This window comes from Saimiri boliviensis, chromosome 21 (assembly GCF_048565385.1).
Source record: "Saimiri boliviensis isolate mSaiBol1 chromosome 21, mSaiBol1.pri, whole genome shotgun sequence".
NCBI lineage: Eukaryota > Metazoa > Chordata > Mammalia > Primates > Cebidae > Saimiri > Saimiri boliviensis.
Window position 1 is genome coordinate 2,482,808 of NC_133469.1, and position 18,274 is coordinate 2,501,081.

Consider the following 18,274-nt stretch of genomic DNA (forward strand, 5'->3'; position numbering starts at 1 on the left):
CATGTAAGAGACATGTCAGCTTATTTTTAGAAAACTGCATTTAAAAATAAGTACTTAATTTTGTTGGGGAAGGGGCTTGATGTGCTGAGGATGGTGAAGTTTTCTTAGTGGACAATTAAAATCAAATTCTCTGTGATGAATGCCACATATCTCAGCATGCCATTAATTTCTATCTATAATTAGAGTAACATTTTACCCATTTAGATGAAATAAAAAATCTTTATTAGTAAAACCTTGATGACTTGGCCCTATAGAGTAATAAATGCAACTGTATTAATTTCAAAGGCTTATTTTCATTTATGCTAAGAAGTATTTGCAAATACAGATCTTGCTCGGCTTTGATGTGCAATGGTGCAGGATCATTTGGAAAGAGCATTTAATTTTGCTTAGCAAAAGTACTCACACCAAAATGCCTAAGAAAGGTGATAGTGTTTAAGGCATGCATGGATGAGGCAGTGAGTTCAGAGCTGTGAGTGGGACCAGGGGTACTGCGATGATCACCCTTCCCTATGAAGACTTCCAAGTCCCTACCCTGCAACTCTGACAAAATGAGACAAGAGGTTGGAGTGGCCCAATTTTGGAGGCAAAAGAATTACGTTTCCATGAAGGGTCTGCAGGGAATTCCCTGGGCTGAGCCTGAGCAGAACCAGGAGGAAGGAGGGAGGCGGAGCTGCTTTGTATTTGGGGATCTTACATTGTAACCTGAATTCTTCTCTGGGAATCGGACATTGACACGTTTGAGAACTGGAGAGGGCTCGTAGCCGTGTATTTTCTGGGTGAAGGGAAATCTCCCTCTGTAACTGGCTAAGTGGTGCCCCGTGTTACTTGGCTGTTCAGGACGGTGGAGGGCACGGGAGTCTGGATGCTGTCTGTTCACCAGCACGTACTGAGCACCCACTCAGTGCTCCACACTGCTTTGGCATTTAGGGCAGTAAGGAACAAAGCAACCTGGGGTTCTGTTCTCCTATGGACAGGAGGCAGGCTGGGCAGGTGCTCTCTTCCTTCCCCCGGCTGCCGTGGCACGGCAGACTCTCAGGATGCCATCCCCCTCGGAGGTACTCTTGGCCTTGGAAGGCCATGAAAGGCCAAAGAGGTCCAGGGGAGCAGGAGCAGGCTGTCAGAGCCTTTGAGCCAAAGAAGAGCTCAGCCCAGTCCTTGGGGCAGGAGAACGGGAAGCATGTCCTTCTGGGGATTCTGACAGGGAGGAGGGTCTTAGAGAGGCAGAGCCTGTGTCCAGCCTGTGCACAGTGGAGAGGCAGGGGTGGCATGTACCCAGCATGCTTAGAATCGTGGCCCAGAGCATCCCACACTGCCAGCAGCAACACCAGGTAGTGGCAAGGAGAAGGCAGGTTGAGGTGGGGTTGAGGTGGCAGGAGGAGCACCAGCCTTCCGCCAGGGTCTGTGACTCCTGAGGCATGAGGACAGACTGGCCTCCCTCTTTGGACCATGTGGAGTCTAATTAAAGAAGAGGAGTCAGGCTGGTGGGAACAGGGGAAAGCAAAACAGAAAAGCAGGTAAGCTCTAAGTCCGCCTTTCTTCATGGTCCAGAACACGGAGCCCTCCCGCACAAATAACTCACCATCTTCCTGCACCCAGCTATCACCAGACCCTCGGCTCACAGGAAAATGCAAGGTAGCTAACTGGGACCCTGGTGTCTTCAGTACTGCACAAAGCCTCGTTCGGCACCCAGCACAAGCACCATCCTATAAATTCCCCAGGAAACTTCGTCTCTGTGCAGTCAGCTTTTATCCTGCTGACTTGCCCAGTGTGCCCTTGCAACGTCTTTTCATGCTTTTTCTTGTACATCTGCCTTTCCTCACCCACACCTGTCTTGGTAAATTCTTTCTACTGCCTGCGCAGCACCGGCCCCAAAGAGTTGCTGCCCATGACGGACCCAGACCACATTACCACATACCACACCGAGGTATCTCCCTTACTTTGGTGTTTGAACCTCTGACTCCAATTCTATCCGATCAATGATAGTGGAGATCGATTAGTGATGCAGCACCCAAAATTTTTGTTTGTTTGTTTGAGACAATGTCTCCCTTTGTCACCCAGGCTGAAATGCAGTGGTATAATCACATCACTGCAGCCTCCAACTCTTGGGCTCAAGAAATCCTTCTGTGTTGGCCTCTCGAAGCACTAAGATGATAGGCATGAGCCAAAGCACCCAGCTCAAGGTGTTTATTACATGTAGTATTTATAGCGTATTTTAGCTGTGCAGGCATCACACATTTTATGATTCTATTTGCTGTATAATATATCCAAACATACAAAATTGTATAGGACCTAACCCTATATACTATGCAGACAAAACACAATTATTGACCTTTTGCGGAAGACATGAAATGCTCTGGGATGGTCCGGGGAAGGCAGAGGGAACGTGGGAGCCGAAGCTCAGTTTAATTTGATTTTAAAAGTAACGGTGACATTATTTGTACCCTGATGAAAATGGTGCAATTCATAGTTGTTACATAAACAGAAGGCTCCTGGGAATCCTCAGGAAGATTGAAAAACAAAATAATAAAACTACAAGTATTTTAAAAACAGAGAACAATCTTAAACTCTGCACACCGACCAGGGACCACGCTGATGCTCAGCCCACGGCGAGTAGGGTGGGGACTGACATGCGTTTCTTACCTGTTCGTCCGTCAGGATTTGGACGTGGCGAGTGCAAATGGCCCTGAACTCATCTCTGGAGATGGTGTTCGTTTTCATGGTGTCAAAATTCTCACAGTCCTGGGCGATGGCATGGTAATGGGAAGTCACTGCTTTGTGGAGACGAGCCAGGAGGTCTCTGTTGGCCACGGTCTTGGGAGAGGAAGGCGGCGAGCTTTTGGGCATTTTCTCAGCCCACTCATCAGCTGTCTGGACAAAACAGAATGAAAATTGACCCGTTTGAGAAATAATCAACCACCTTTTGCTCTGGGCTTCTCACCCAGGGCAAGTCCCAGGGAGGCCCAGGGAGGTGGGAGGAGAAGCCAGAAGACAGCTGCACCCTGGAGGTGGGTTGAGGCGTCCTCCAGCCCCGGGACAGGCCCAGCTGAGCAGAAGCCTGGGTTTTGAGCCATGAAGGGTCAAGTGAGTTTCCCACGGGGCAGAGCAGTGCCCCTGGAAGGCTGGGCGGCCAGCACAGAGCCCAGCTCTGGGGAGGGCACACCTTTTACTCTCATCTATTCACGTCTTCAGTCTGTCTTTGGGTTTGATGAACACACACAGTGAGAGCCTTCCCTGAGAGGCCAGGGAATGAACAGGGGTCCACACCAATTTAGTTGATGTACTCATAGTAGTTAAAATTTGAAAGGGGGGTTTTGATGACTGTTGTGCCATTATACTGCACCTAAATGTTCCTTGAAGTCGGAAACTTTGTGAGATCCACGGGGACTTAATTCTGGGCAATTAAGTGTGGTGGCACCTGCGAGGGGTGACCTCCCCACAGTGGACGTGGGTCCCAGGCCTGGCTTAGCGCTCTGCCTCCCTCCTTGGGCATTGGAAGTCTGGGGTTTGGGGTGTGGTTTAGGGCCTCATGACACTGTCCGTGGTGCTGAGTCCAGGGGAGGAATGTGCCCCTAGCCAGGGCTTGGGGATTTCCCGGGAGGAGGAGGAATTGGCTGTGGAGAGAGAGGGACAGCACAAGGGTTCTTTTACTGACGTGCTGGCAAGAGGGCCTGTGGCCAGGTAAGCTGGGAGGGGCCCGTGGACGACTGCACCCCACCTTCAGCATCTGCAGATGCTCACTGTGTGAGACACACGTGTCGGAGGGAAGAGTCAGCAAGGGGAAGTTACTCAGTGAGCAACTGCGGATGCACGGTGACAACCGCAAGGGGCCTTGTCCTGGGGACAGTTGGGAGGAGGCATGGGGAGGCTGGTTCCACATTGGGGGAGACCGGGCTCCACGCTGACATCAGACTTGGGAACTGGGACCCCGGGGAGGAAGCTGGTGGGCAGCTGAGCCTTGAGCCTCCTGGGGGGGTGGGGGGACGTGGGCAGGGGCCTGTGAAGCAGCTCTGATGTGCATCTACGTGCTGCAATTAGAGAAAGGCTCCCAGAGCCAGGCCTGTGGCTGCTGCATCCACAGAGCAGCTTCTGGAGTATGCTGACCTGGAAGCGGAGGGCTAGAAGACAGGTGTGGGCGTCGGAGACAGGTGAGGTTCTCCGGGTGACCACACACGAAAGCCTTTCCTGTACCCGATGTATTCTGAGATATATGACTGGGTTTCTCCAAGTCAAAACCCACCATGGCTGTGGTCCTTGATAGCAGCTCCTACCGTGCACTCCAGCGCCATGCTAAGGGCTTCTGCAGAGTATCACATCTCATCCCCCAACTACAATTTTTCTTTCTTCTTTCTTTTTTTTTTTTTTGAGATGGAGTCTTGCTCTGTTGCCAGGCTGGGGTGCAGTGGCATGATCTCGGCTCACTGCAACCTCCACCTCCCAGGTTCAAGCAATTCTCCCCTCTCTGCCTCCTGAGCAGCTGGAACTACAGGCGCCCGCCACCATGCCCAGCTAAATTTTTATATTTTAATAGAGACAAGTTTTCATCATGATGGCCAGAATGGCCTCGATCTCCTGATCTCATGATCCACCCGCCTTGGCCTCCCAAAGTGCTGGGATTAGAGGCGTGAGCCACTGCGCCCGGCCCTCCCCCAACTACTAAAACTCAGTCATGTTCAAGGCAACTGCAGAGTAACATATATATTAGATGTTACCGTCCTTTATGACAGAAAAGCCTGCATAATGTATAAAGTCTTTCTTACTTTATGAAATTGTACCAAACACAGGATGCTGCTGGGAGTATCCTCAGAAATATGAATCTGTACACGTACACCCAAGCTGAAGCCCACCACATCTTCCACCATGCAAAGGCTGATGGAGTTTTTATACATGTTCATTTGGAGCTGTTTGCAAAGTAAATGAACGTCTTTTTTATTTTAGAAAATAAAAGTGATAATTGCTGATGCGTTTTGAGTATTTTTAGAATTCCAACACTTGAAAATGCACTTCCCAGACCCAAATACACAAGCATTTCCCTAAGGGATGTTGGCATTAAGAGGGTAGAGGAACCTCTCCTGGACATACAGCCATAGCTCCATCCTTATGGTTTCAGACCTTCAGGGCCTGAGGAGGACGGGGCTCCATGAGTCTAGACTCTGCCTCTACCTGGCTGTGTGCCCCTGCAATAAGCTGCTTACCCATTTTTTCCCTCAGTTTCCTCACCTATCCAGGAGGAATAAGGGCTCACCTGAGATGAGTGTTCTCTGAAAGTATTAAATCATGAAACTAACTGGAAATACGATGAGTCTTGGAAGGATTCTAACAAAGTATTATGTGCAACCTTAGGTTAGGATGCTTTAAACTCCAGAGGAAACTGAACAGTTTTCTAGCAAAATTCAATATAATTGAATTAGCAAATAAAAACTAAATTTAAATTGAATTAGAAAAGAAAGTATTTTCGAATACTTAAGTATTAGAAAAGCCTAAATAGACAGGTAACCACAAAAGAAATGAAAAAGGCTGTTAAAAGATCTACCATCTATCATTAAAAAGGTGTCAAGCCCAGATGATTTTAAAGGCAAGCTGCAAGGAACACTTAAGGAATACTTAATTTTTACATTAGTCAAAATATTCCAGAACACAGAAGGAGTCATATTCCTATTACCGTATATTATACAAATACCAAAATACGATAAAGAAAACATGTCAAAAGAAAAAATAAAAATAAATCTAGGTATGGCCATTCGTGCAAAAATTATAAAATGTTAGAAATATTTAGCACCATATTTAAAAATGACACACCAAGATCAACTAGAGTTTATTCCATGGATAAAGATGCAAGAATTAGCAAATCTTTCCATTCCTGACTTTAGTGAAAGGCATATGTCAACAGATAGCAGAGATATTTGACAAAATTCAGCAGCTATTCTTGACAAAGTGATACACAATAGAAACAGAATGAGACGGATAAACTATATAGAAATAAAATAAACGCTGTAAACATGAATATTAATAAAAAATCTGTAAAGATTATACTAAATGGATGAAATACTAAAGCATTAAAATCAGGAACAAAATAAGCATGATTTCACTTCTTCTACTCACATTTTAGACGTTCCACCTTTTGAAATAAGAAGAAAATAAAATCAGCATGCAAATGCTCAAAACTGGTATCATTATTTGTGGATATTAATGTTCAGTTAGAAAAATATCAATGGCATTTAGGAAAGTGGCTGGATTCAAGCTAAAAATACAAAAAAGCAATGCCATTCTTTTATGGTCACTATAACCAGTTCAGGATTGAGATGTGACAGAAATTCCCATTCACATTAATGACAAAGCTATTGAATACCTCTGGATAAATGCCATATGAAAGGTATAAGACCTACAGAGGCATACCTATTTTTTTTTCACTTTGCTTTATCGTGCTTTGCAGATACTGTGTTTTTTATAAATTGAAGGATTATAGCAAACTGTGTCAAGCAAGTCTATCAGCGTCATTTTTCCAACAGCATGTGCTCATACCGTGTCTGCATGTCACAGAGAAATCGTTCACAAAGGAGTCAATCAACGGGGCAAACTTCATTGTCTTTTTTTAAGGAATTATCAGCGCCACCCCAGCCTTCAGCAGCCATTGACACTGAGTGGGACTCTCCACCAGCAAAAGATTATAAGAAGATGACTTGCTGAAGGCTCAGAAGTTCATCAGCATATTTTAGTAATGAAGTATTTTTATTAAGCTATATAATTTTTTAGACATAATGCTATTACATACTTAACAGACTAGAGTGTAGTGTAAACATAACTCTTATGTGCACCGAGAAACCAAAAAATTGATTGACTTGCTTTATTGTGATATTTGCTTTGTCACGGTCTGGAACCAAATCAGCAAAGCCTTTGAGGTATGCCTGTATAAACAAATGCTGTCTACATGGGCAAAGACTTCATGACTAATACCCCAAAAGCAATTGCCACAAAAGCCAAAATTGACAAATGGGATGTAATCAAACCAAAGAACTTCTGCACAGCAAAAGAAACTCTCATCAGAGTGAACAGGCACCCTACAGAAAGGGAGAAAATTTTTGCAATCTACCCATCGGACAAAGGTCTAATATACAGAATCTATCAGGAACTTAAACAAATTTATAAGAAAAAAAAACAACCCCATCAAAAAGTGAGTGAAGGATATGAACAGACACTTCTCAAAAGAAGACATTTGTGTGGCCAACAAAAAGGCTCATCATCACTGGTCACTAGAGAAATGCAAGTCAAAACCGCCATGAGGTACCACCTCTGAGCCAGCTGGATGGCGATTATTAAAAAGTCAGGAAACAGATGCTGGAGAAGATATGGAGAAATAGGAACACTTTTACACTGTTGGTGGGATTGTAAATTTGTTCAACCATTGTGGAAGACAATGTAGTGATTCCTCAAGGATCTAGAGCCAGAAATACCATTTGACCCAGCAATACCATTACTTGGTATATACCCAAAGGATTATATATCATTCTACTATAAAGACACATGCACACGTATGCTAAATGCAGCACTATTTGCAATGTCAAAGACTTGGAACCAACCCATATGTCCATCGATGACAGACTGGATAAAGTAAAAGTGGAGCATATATACCCTGGAATACTGTGCAGCCATAAAAAGATGAGTTCATGTCCTTTGCAGGGACATGGATGAAGCTGGAAGCCATCATTCTCAGCAAACTAACACAGAAACAGAAAAGGAAACACCTCATGTTCTCACTCATAAGTGGGAGTTGAACAATGAGAACACATGAACGCAGAGGGGGGAACATCATGCATTGGGGCCTGTTGTGGGGTCGGGGGCAAGGGGAGGGAGAGCATTAGGACAAATACCTAATGCATGCAGGCCTTAAAACCCAGATGATGGGTTGATAGATGCAGCAAACCACCATGGCACATGTATAGCTCTGTAACAAACCTGCACATTCTGTCCATGTAACCCAGAACTGAAACTAAAATTAAAAAGAAAAACGCCTGTGTAAAGAATATACATATTATTTTACGGTTATTAAAGCGAGATTGGAATAAATAGACATATTATGTTTCTGGATATAATGACTGACTTTCAAAAGAGAAAGGCTTTCTCAAGTTATAAATAAGCTTAATAGAATTCTAATAAAAATCTCAATGGATATTTGGGGGAATCATCAGACATATTGATATCAACACTGATATTAAAAAATAATATGTGAGAATCACCATGAAATTTTTGGAAAAGGATAGGAATGAAGTTTTTGACTCACCAGATATTAAACCTGCCATAACTTTGATATAATCAGAGTAACAGAGATAGGTTCAGAAATATGCAAATAAATCGGTGAGCAGCTCCTCTGGCTGTGAGAACCAAGTGTCTACTGTGGCTGAGCCCTTACATCATAAGGCCCGCTGGTTACAGCATTAGAAAAGTGTTAGAGGACAGTGTGGTCAGCGTAAAGGTAACCTTGGGTAGGGGTGGCCGTGCTCTCAGGGGGGGACACAGTGCCACAGGTGCAACTGGGAGGGACCTTGCCCCTGTTGGGTGACCACTGTGGGCCTCCTTGAAGAGGACACGGCTGACGTGGGTGCCATAGGAAGTGCAGGCGGAAGGGGATTAAAAACCTAGCCCAGAGGATCATGAGGTCAGGAGACCGAAACCAGCCTGATCAACATGGTGAAACCCCATTTCCACTAAAAATATAAAAATTAGCCAGGCGTGGCGGCGGGTGCCTGTTGTCCCAGCTACTTGAGAGGCTGAGGCAGGAGAATCACTTGAACCTGGGAGGCGGAGGTTGCAGTGAGCTGAGGTCATGCCACTGCACTTCAGCCTGGGCGACAGAGAGAGACTCCATCTCAAAAAAACCAGAAAGCAAAATCCAAAAACAGAAACAAAACCCTGCCCGGGAGGTAACATTATCCTCCTCAACAAGCTGATGGATGTGAAGGTCTGATAGGTGGGAGGCTAAGAAGTGCCTGAAGTCACAGAACCGACAGAGTGGCACCGGACTCTACCCAGGCTACCGGCCTGTAAACACGCTTCCCTAGATGTGCCGAGAGTTGCAGGCAGGGTCCAGGTCGTGGTGATGGCTCCCCGCCCTCACCTGGGGAGGCAGGGGACGGGCTCAGGTACTGCCACGGAGCAGCAGCAGCAGCTCAAGTGCACGGTGGGGCAGGGAAGGCGCTAGGCACCCACTGACCGCCACTGCGTGGAGGCGGCTGACCGTCGGTGCAAATACTCCTTTCCTGCTTGCAAAAGTAATGATTGCATGTTCACTATAGAAAACTCTGAAGCTACAAAAAGGCACAAAGAAAACAAGATTACTGAAACCCCACCCCCAGCAGCCACCACTGTCATTGCCTCAATGCACAAGAGAGAAACCACCAATCTGGGTGTCCCAGACCCCATGGATGCCTCTGCCCAGAGAGCCCCCACCCGCTGCTGGCGGAGAGCGCCTGGGTTTTCCATCAAGGGCATTTTGGCTGAGAGTCTGTTAGGCGCCGTGTTCTGGTTCCCATTTCGCATTTTAGCTGCTCGGCCGCCGCCAGCCTCGCTCAAGTGACTGGAGACACCGGGGAGGAACAGATGGCTCCCGGTCTGGCACTTCTGTGTCCCTGGCACTTCTCACGTGATCATTATATCTGAATGAGGAAAAAAATAATGCTTTTTCTGTAACCAGAAGAAATGTTTCTCCTAATCAAAAAAGACACCACTATCTTCAGATGCAAATGACACGTTCCAATATTAACTGCGCTTTACATCAAAGGCCCCCTCAGGACAGGAATCACAGCTGCAACAGCAAGAACAGCGCTGAAGGCAGGGCTGGGGCTCAGCTCCACCCCGTCCGCGCCGAGCATCTCACACTTCTCCAGGGCCTTCTCATCTGGCAAGGACAAGCTCCTGGCTGCTTCTGGTGACTTTTAAAGTTCAACAAACAAACAAACACACAAATAAACAAACAGGAGTGCAGTCGAATGCACTCTTGGTCTGACCTCATTGGAGAACGATTTACAAGTTCTGAGGGGGTTTTACTTCCTTTATTCAAGGGCATTCATGGGACCTTGTTAGAGCACACGATTGCCCTTCTAGATGTGGCAAAGATAGCCTGCCGCTACCAGAAGGAAAATTCTTGCCCCTTTCTTTGTGACTACACCGTAATATTCAAACATACATAAAAGAAATAATGTCCCAATACATGAAGCATACAGTCATTCAAGAGGCTACTCACACCCCGCTTTTACGGTGTGCTTCCTGGTTTAACCTGTGGTTCTAAAATCCTCCCACGACATGGGAATCACTCAGGAGGGTGCCGCAACAGCCACGAGTTCTGGGTGGGTGGGAGGGAGGCTGCTCAGGTGGGGGGTGGGAGGGAGGCTGCTCAGGTGGGGGGTGGGAGGGAGGCTGCTCAGGTGGGGGGTGGGAGGGAGGAAGCCCAGGTGGGGGGTGGGAGGGAGGCAGTCCAGGTGGGGGGTGGGAGGGAGGAAGCCCAGTGGGGTGGGAGGGGTGGGAGGGAGGCTGCTCAGGGGGGAGGTGGGAGGGAGGCAGTCCAGGTGGGGGGTGGGAGGGAGGAAGCCCAGTGGGGTGGGAGGGGTGGGAGGGAGGCAGCCCAGGTGGGGGGTGGGAGGGAGGCAGTCCAGGTGGGGGGTGGGAGGGAGGAAGCCCAGTGGGGTGTGGCCTGCTGTCTCTCTTACTGTCCTTGGCTCTGCCCAGGGTCTCTCCCAGCAGGCACAGCATGGCTGCCTGCTGCAATCTGGTGAAAGCCCTTCAGGAAGGTGCAGTGCTGGGATTCCCAGCCCAGGTCCTGGCCTGCGGCACCAGGGCCAGATCTGCTCTCCTTCAGCACCTCACAGAGTGCGCACCTGAGCAGGAGGCAGCACCAGTAACCCAAGTGCCACCTGCCAGGGCAGAAGGAACACGGCCAGGGCCAGCCTAGGCTGGAGGAGGGGGGCTTGGGTCTGCAGAGCAGGGAGAGCCCACAATGAACCCAGGATTCAGGCTGCTCCTGTCTTGTGACCTTGAGTACGATACACCCTAAATTGACCTCCCTGGCCTCGGTAGGGTAAAGCGGGAATAAAACAGCCAGCTCTTTGGAAAGTTCAAGGTGAGAGGGCTGCTTGAGCTCAGGGGCTTGAGACCAGCCTGGGCAACATGGCAAAACTCCATCTCTACAAAGATTAGCTGAGGGTGGTGTGCACCTATGGTCTTGGCTACTTGGGAGGCTGAGGCCGCAGTGAGGCTCATCTCACCAGCCTTGATGACAAAGCAAAACCCTGTCTAAAACCAAAACCAAAGCCAAACCAAATCGGCTACCTTAAGGACAGGCCTGGGATTTCACCAACACAGCCTCCAAGTGTGGGGCCCGGAGCCTGCCACACTGCTGCTGCTGGTGATGACGGATATTTCTGCAGGAGTCGGGAACTCAGACAGATGTGGGCTGAGTCCTCTTCCTGGCTAACACCAGGCTATCATGGATGATCAGAGGATGGCGCAGCCTGATGCCCATGACTGCCTGCAGCTCAAACCACCCTGCCAGGGAGCTGTAGGCACTTCTAAGACGGAAGCCAGGTCTGAGGCTTGGTCATAGGAACCCAGACAGGAACCCACACGGTGGCCATGCCACAGAATCCTTTCTCTTGACCAATGGCCAGAAGCTCTGCACAGCAGGGCTGTGGGAGTGGAACCACAGGCTCGAATTCAGGCGAAGACCTGGTGCTGCCACCTTCTAGCTGCGACTCACTCATGCAATCACTTGCCCTCTCTGGGCTTGCATTCTCACCTGAGAAGTGGGGATAGCCACAGCAGTCAGGGAGAACTGCCAGAGTCACTCCGGCGAAGACAGGCTTCTTCTGGGACACCTTCCATGCGCTTCAGGAAGGAGCTGTTGGCCAGGTGTGGTGGCTCACACCTGTAATCCTGGCATTTTGGGAGGCCAAGAAGGGTGGATCACCTGAGGTCAGGAGTTCAAGACTAGCCTGCCAACATGGCGAAACCTGTCTCTATTAAAAATACAAAAATTAGCCAGGTGTGGTGGCACACGTCTGTAATCCCAGCTGCTCGGGAAGCTGAGGCAGGAGAATTGCTTGAACCCAGGAGGCAGAGGCTGCAGTGAGCCGAGACTGTGCCAATGCACTCCAGCCTGGGTAACAAGAGTGAGACTTTGTCTCAAAAATGAAAAAAAAAAGGAAGGCACTCTCTTCCCTGGGGTCTGAGATAAAAGTGAGTTAACTTTCATCCTACAAGGAACTCACCTGCGTGGCGGCGGGGAAAGCTCTGAGGGAGAAGCTTCCTCCTTACTCAACCCAAGTCGGGGCAGGAGCCAGCCCCGAGGTGAGAGTTAAGCCTTGTGCAAGACCTGGCTAGAGAGGGGAGGGCAGGCTCCCTAAGGGTCAAGTGAACCGGAAATGCTGTTAGCTCACGCTCAGTTTTGTTGTCCTTCTGTTTCAGCAGCTCTACGAGGTGGCCCCGGTAAAGAGCCTTCTAATACACTGTCAGTATGCCCAGCCGTGTTCTTGGCTGGCTTTAAAGCCAGTTTTCCATCAAACTGTACGGTCGATTGGGAAGAGAGAACTTCACAGAAAGCAGGGCGGACTGGCCAGAGCCTCAGAGCTGGAGAGGGAGCGGCACACGCGCTTCCCTGGGGTCTGCTGCCTCCGTGGCCCCCCTGCTTCTGCTCTGCTCTCCCTGTGTGCCTGCTCTTTGCCCGGGCTGGGTCTCCGTGGCGGCTCTCACCGCAGAGGCTGAGAGTACTTCCCTGCCCCTTGGCTTTGGATTCCACCATAGGTCATGCTCTGGCTAGTGGAATGTGGGTGATTACCATGTGACGGAGGGATGAGGGAGCATTTGCGTAACTGGACAAGCCCCCTGGCACCTACACCATTGCCTTAGAAGACAGGCTCTGGCCATCCCACAAGGAGGGGGATGGGGAGGAGGGGGAGGGGGAGGAGGAGGAGGAGGGGGAGGGGGAGGGGGGAGGAGGGGGAGGAGGAGGGGGAGGGGGGAGGAGGGGGAGGAGGAGGGGGAGGGGGAGGGGGAGGGGGGAGGAGGGGGAGGAGGAGGAGGAGGAGGAGGGGGGGGAGGAGGGGAGGGGGGGGAGGGGGGAGGAGAGGGGGAGGAAGGGGGGAGGGGAAGGAGGAGGGGGAGGGGGGAGGAGAGGGGGAGGAAGGAGGGAGGGGAAGGAGGAGGGGGGAGGAGGGGGAGGGGGGAGGAGGGGGAGGGGGAGGGGGGGAGGAGGGGGAGGAGGAGGAGGGGGGAGGAGGGGGAGGGGGAGGGGGGAGGAGGGGGAGGGGGAGGGGAGGAGGAGGGGGGAGGGGGAGGGGGAGGACGGGGAGGAGGAGGAGGAGGAGGAGGGGGTAGGAGGGGGAGGAGGGGGAGGGGAGGGGGAGGAGGAGGGGGAGGAGGAGGGGGAGGAGGGGGGGAGGGGGGGGAGGGGGAGGGGGGAAAGAGAAGGAGGGGGAGGAGGAGGGGGGAGGGGGAGGGGAGGGGGAGGGGGAGGGGAGGAGGGGCAGGAGGAGGGGGGAGAGGAGGAGGAGGGGGGAGAAGGAGGGGAGGGGGAGGGGGATGGGGAGAAGGAGGGGGAGGGGGAGGGGGGGAGGAGGGGGGAGGAGGGGGAGGAGGAGGAGGAGGAGGAGGAGGAGGAGGAAGAGGAGGAGGAGGAGGGGGAGGGGGAGGAGGAGGAGGAGGGGGAGGGGGGAGGAGGAGGAGGAGGAGGAGGAGGAGGAGGAGGGACGAGCTCAGCTTAGCAGAGCTCAGCCCAGCCTGGATCAGCCGCCACAGCTGTGAGAACTGAACGGACGTTACTGTTTTGTGGCCCTGAAGGTTTGTGGTTGCTTGTTACGCAGTGATGGCTGACTGCTACAGTTCTGGGTTTCTAATGAGTTAAGAAGTACGAGGGGATGAGCTCAGAATACGGAGAGGACAAGTAAGCTGCTGAGCACAGATGGCTTTTTGATCGTCAGCATTCCTCGAAATGGACATATTGCAAGGAGGCTGTGTGGCCCCCAGTGGGTGTCCAAGATGGCAGTCACCCACCCCAGAGCAATGGCTGTGACAGAGTGGCCAGCAAGGTCCCCGTGGCTGCTAGACTAAAAATATATCGGCATATTAATGTGATTATGAAGGTATAATCAGCTCACCTGACTGTATGATTCATATACTAAGTTTTGTTCTGAATACTTACAAGACAATTATGTAGTTTTGCTATGATTCCTTACAGGAGACAAAAAAAAAAAAAGTCCTGAAACTTCACACAGAATAAGAACTCAGCAGGTAGCAAAAAATCCTAATTAGAAACACTCAGTAAAGAATTCCTCACTTCCTTTTAAAGAATGGTATAATTACTGCTAAGAATTGAAAAATTGCTTCATTTGATCAAATATTTTGATTAGAAAAGAAATTAATTGTACTCTATCTTCATTTGTATTTACAGTGAATAAATGAATGCTAAAAATAACAACAGCAGCAAAACTGCCTATCAAAAAAAAAAAAAAAAAAAAGATAAACCATGTGAAAATCCAGATGAAAATAAAGTGGAAGCTCTGAGGAAGCTGCCTGCTGCAGACCCCGTGGACGCTGGCCTCCGAAGGGGTGAGCACATCCCAGCAGGGAGCCTCTGGTGCATGAGGAGGCCAGGCCCAGGTGACCGCCCGATGGGAGCAGATACTCCAGCACGCTGTCTGCACAAGTGAGGTAGTTTCACCACAATCCCAGGCACAGTTCCAGGCTTTCTGGTGGCATAATTGCTGCCCAGGCCTGGGATCTCTTACCACACAAGGATTCCTTCCGGGCAATGAACAACAGCCAATCTGAAGATTCTAGATCTTCATTTGTAAAGGCCATCAGTCAAGTCAATTCAATCAGCACTTACTGAAAACAGACCCCAGAGTACCAGTGGCCTTCCTTCCTGCGTCTGCTTTACCCAGGCACTGGGCTGGGAAGCAGGGAATCTTCTCTGGTCCTCACGTCACCCTGTGAGGCAACTGTGTGTCTCCCTGCTGTATAGACAAAGTAAGTGGGGCTTGGTTGCAAGCTCCTGCCTGCCGGTGCTGGAGACGGAGACTGTCTGACTGCAAAGCCATGCTCTTTGGATTTCACCACGAGTCCAGCCATCTAACACAAGTGCAAGAACACAGACGCCTACCGAAAATCTGCACTCAGCAACACCGGCCAGGGCCCATGTGTGCCAGGCACACCCCTAGGCAGGGGCAACAGAGCAGTGAACCAAAACCCCTACTCTGGAGAAGGTGAGGTTTTGAGACATCCACCCTGGGAGGCAAGCAAGGCTGGGGCAGACTGCCCTACCAACCCGGCTCCTCGGCTCCCTCACAGAACCCTTTGCCATGGGCTTCCCCACTGCCCTGCCCTGGCCTGGCCATGCCCAAAGTTGGTGCCTTCCCAACCCCTGGGCTCTGGGAGCACTGACCCGCCTCCCAGGAAGCCCCGTCTTCCTGTATCCACCCGCGCTGGCTCCTCAACTCAAGCTTCTATACTCAGTGCAAACTCATCAGAAAGCCGTTTCTGCCCGTCCTTCCACCACTCATACAGAGTTAGGCCCTCCTCCTCCTCCTCCTCCTCCTCATCCTCCCCCTCCTCCTCCCAGCTCTCCGTGCTTACCCAGCCATACAGCTTGACGTTCACAAAGGATCCGTACCAAGACCTTTGCAAACACCCATTCACAAATCCTCCAGTAGCATGGAATTGCCATAAAATGCAAAGAAATAAAAGGGAAGCATTTCAGTCACCCTTCGACCCTTTCATGATTCAATAAATTCATGGGTGAAGTCATTTATAAAAACTATTCAAATACTATTCTTCCAACCAAATAAATTCTACGCCACTTAATCACATCATTACTAAACATTAAACAGGCACGCACTGGAATAGGATGGAATACCAAAACTATAAGGAACACACACATTTGGTATTTGCTGTGTGAGGCGCCGGGCAAAGCTCTTTCTGCATTCACTTGCTTAATCCCAACAAGGATCCTGAAGGCACACACTGAACAGGTCTCACTGCACAGGAAGGGAGCAGGGAGCAGGGAGCAGGGAGCAGGGAGCAGGGAGCGCGGACCCTGGAACTGGCTGGCATTCGAATCCCAGCACTAGCATTTCTAACGGTGGGACTGGGAACGAATGCTCCTACCTCTCTGAGCCTCTGTTTCCTCCTCTGCAAATGGGGTTACTTGTCCTGCCACAAGCCTGGACCCCAAGGCCTGGCCCAGAGCCAGCACACTGCTGGAAATGGATGGATGCTCGGTGCCACAAAGAATAATTAGCACTGAGGCAAAGGATCCTTTAGCAACACAGTTTTTACTTCCTGGCCTGCAGGAAGGGACCCTCCCAGTAACCATCTTGCCACGAGAGTACAGCGAACAAAGGGAAACACACACATTTATCCCCTACGCATTTGGGGTCGTCCTCACTGCTGTGTCTGGTCTCTGTTGGCTGGAGCCAGACCTCACAATCTAAACTAAAAACCGATTGGTAATAACTTGAAACTTTTCTAAACAGGTAAAAGCAGTGGAGAGCTGGGACAGGCCTGTGAGCACGTCCAGCACAGAGATCTTGGGTAAAGTACAAGGGCACAGAATGTACCACGTGCTTGGAAGCATGGCGTGTCCAACGGCTACAGAGGACAGGGCTTCACAGAGTTATCAGCACACTTATTCTCCAACAAGAAAGGAAACTTTAAAGGAACTTTTCTACTCCCCCCTCCCCCCGCTACACTCTCACCCTCACTTGCCGAGTGCTGAATGTGGAGGCTCATCCAGTCCAGTTTAGCATCCTGAGCCAGGACCTCAGCAGCCACACCACAAGTTACTTTCCTAGGTGTATGATGACAGTTGAGATGGTGGTAACAGCTGTATTTTGGATTTTCTCTGTAAGACTTACTTGGGACGATACATTCTTGGATTGAGGGCTGGCTTCCTAATAGGATCATGGCCTTATAGAATCACTGGCACGGCTCAACTCTGATGCTTAATTGATCCAGAAATGGTTGTCATGGCTCTGGGGAGAACAAGTCAATGGGAAGCCTGCCTGGGCTGCTTGTCCCATTGTCCATTATTCTGAGCATACAGAGGGCTTTCCGTGGAGGCTAGGAACCTGGAAGAATCCTGACCCGGATTCAGGGGAGTGCGACGGGAGTGCTCTGAGGATGCCGGAGCAGCTAACACAAGGTGGGTGCTGGAGGTGAGCAGGGCTCTCCCACGCATTTCTGTGGGGCCTGGCTAAGGTCTTGGCATGGGGTGTGCTGCGTAGGGCTGGGGCACAAGGGAGAATGAGACCTCATCCCCGCCCTTGGGAACATGCGACTCCTGGGTTTGAGAAGATTCAACTACACAAGTTAAAACAATGACCTTCAGAAGTGCTGTCTGATATGCTTCTTCCAACCTCATGACAGGTTCCTGATAGCCTTATCTTCTGCCCGACACAGCTCTGTTTGAAAGGGGGCTCTCCGGTGACCACCCTCCACAGGGCCCAGGTGGGGAAAGCCTGGTGTGGCTGGCCCCCTCATATTCCTGCAAGAGTCATCAGAAATTGTGCCTCTCTCCGGCAGAGCCCGCCTGGCAGGTGCCAGGTTCCTACCCTGTCCACACCACCAGGAACCGGGGTTGGAGGGGGACTCATACTCCTTCCTAAAGGGAGGCTTCAGAGCCAGGCAGGGACCAGGACACGCGCTCAGAGGAGCTGCAGTCACCACAGCCAACTGAGACTTGTGAGAAAGTCTGAATAGTAAAAGAATAACTCCAGAACACTCCGTGAGGGTGAATCTTAGCAGCTTGTGCCACCTCCCTGCCAACCTTCCATGATGATGTGACTTTCATTCTGCTGCTTTTATCACTATGGCTGGATTTAAGGAGGTGATCTGTATTAGTGCAGGTACTGGGGCAGTGCGAGGACCCGTGTAGACACAGGTACTCTGGAGGAAGTGGACACTTGCCATGCCAAGGACCCTGGCAAGACCCTCTCCAAAGAGGGCAGCCAGCTCGCCACGCTCAAAGGCTGAGGAGGAGAGCTGGAGCACCAGGTCTGCCTGGTTCCCACTGGACCACCACATGACGATGCCTGTAGGCCGTGCTGGGTGGCCTGGGAGACAATGCTCCTTCTGCCTCAGCATGGCACAGTGGGCCCAGAAACCCTTGCACCCTGGCCTGTCACCAAGCCTCTGCCAGGAGTCCAGGTCCGCCTGTGACCCCTCACAACTTGCCACAGTATCACCCACCTACGGGATGGCAAGCAGTGAATTTTTGCATTGGCAAGTGGAGAGA

General features: G+C 50.4%; 1 protein-coding gene across 8 annotated transcripts in view; it reads right to left on the bottom strand.

Moving 5' to 3' along the window:
* Nucleotides 1-18,274, bottom strand: part of EFCAB6 (EF-hand calcium binding domain 6) — a 274,102-nt gene that overhangs the window by 27,880 nt on the left and 227,948 nt on the right. For all 8 annotated transcript variants that reach the window (XR_012515451.1, XM_074390943.1, XM_074390946.1 and 5 more), the window contains one exon: nucleotides 2,641-2,868. Coding sequence is in view for 7 of the 8 variants with exons in the window: in XM_074390943.1 (XP_074247044.1) it covers nucleotides 2,641-2,868 (228 nt within the window). In the remaining variant the exon portion in view is untranslated. The remainder of the gene's footprint in view (nucleotides 1-2,640; nucleotides 2,869-18,274) is intronic.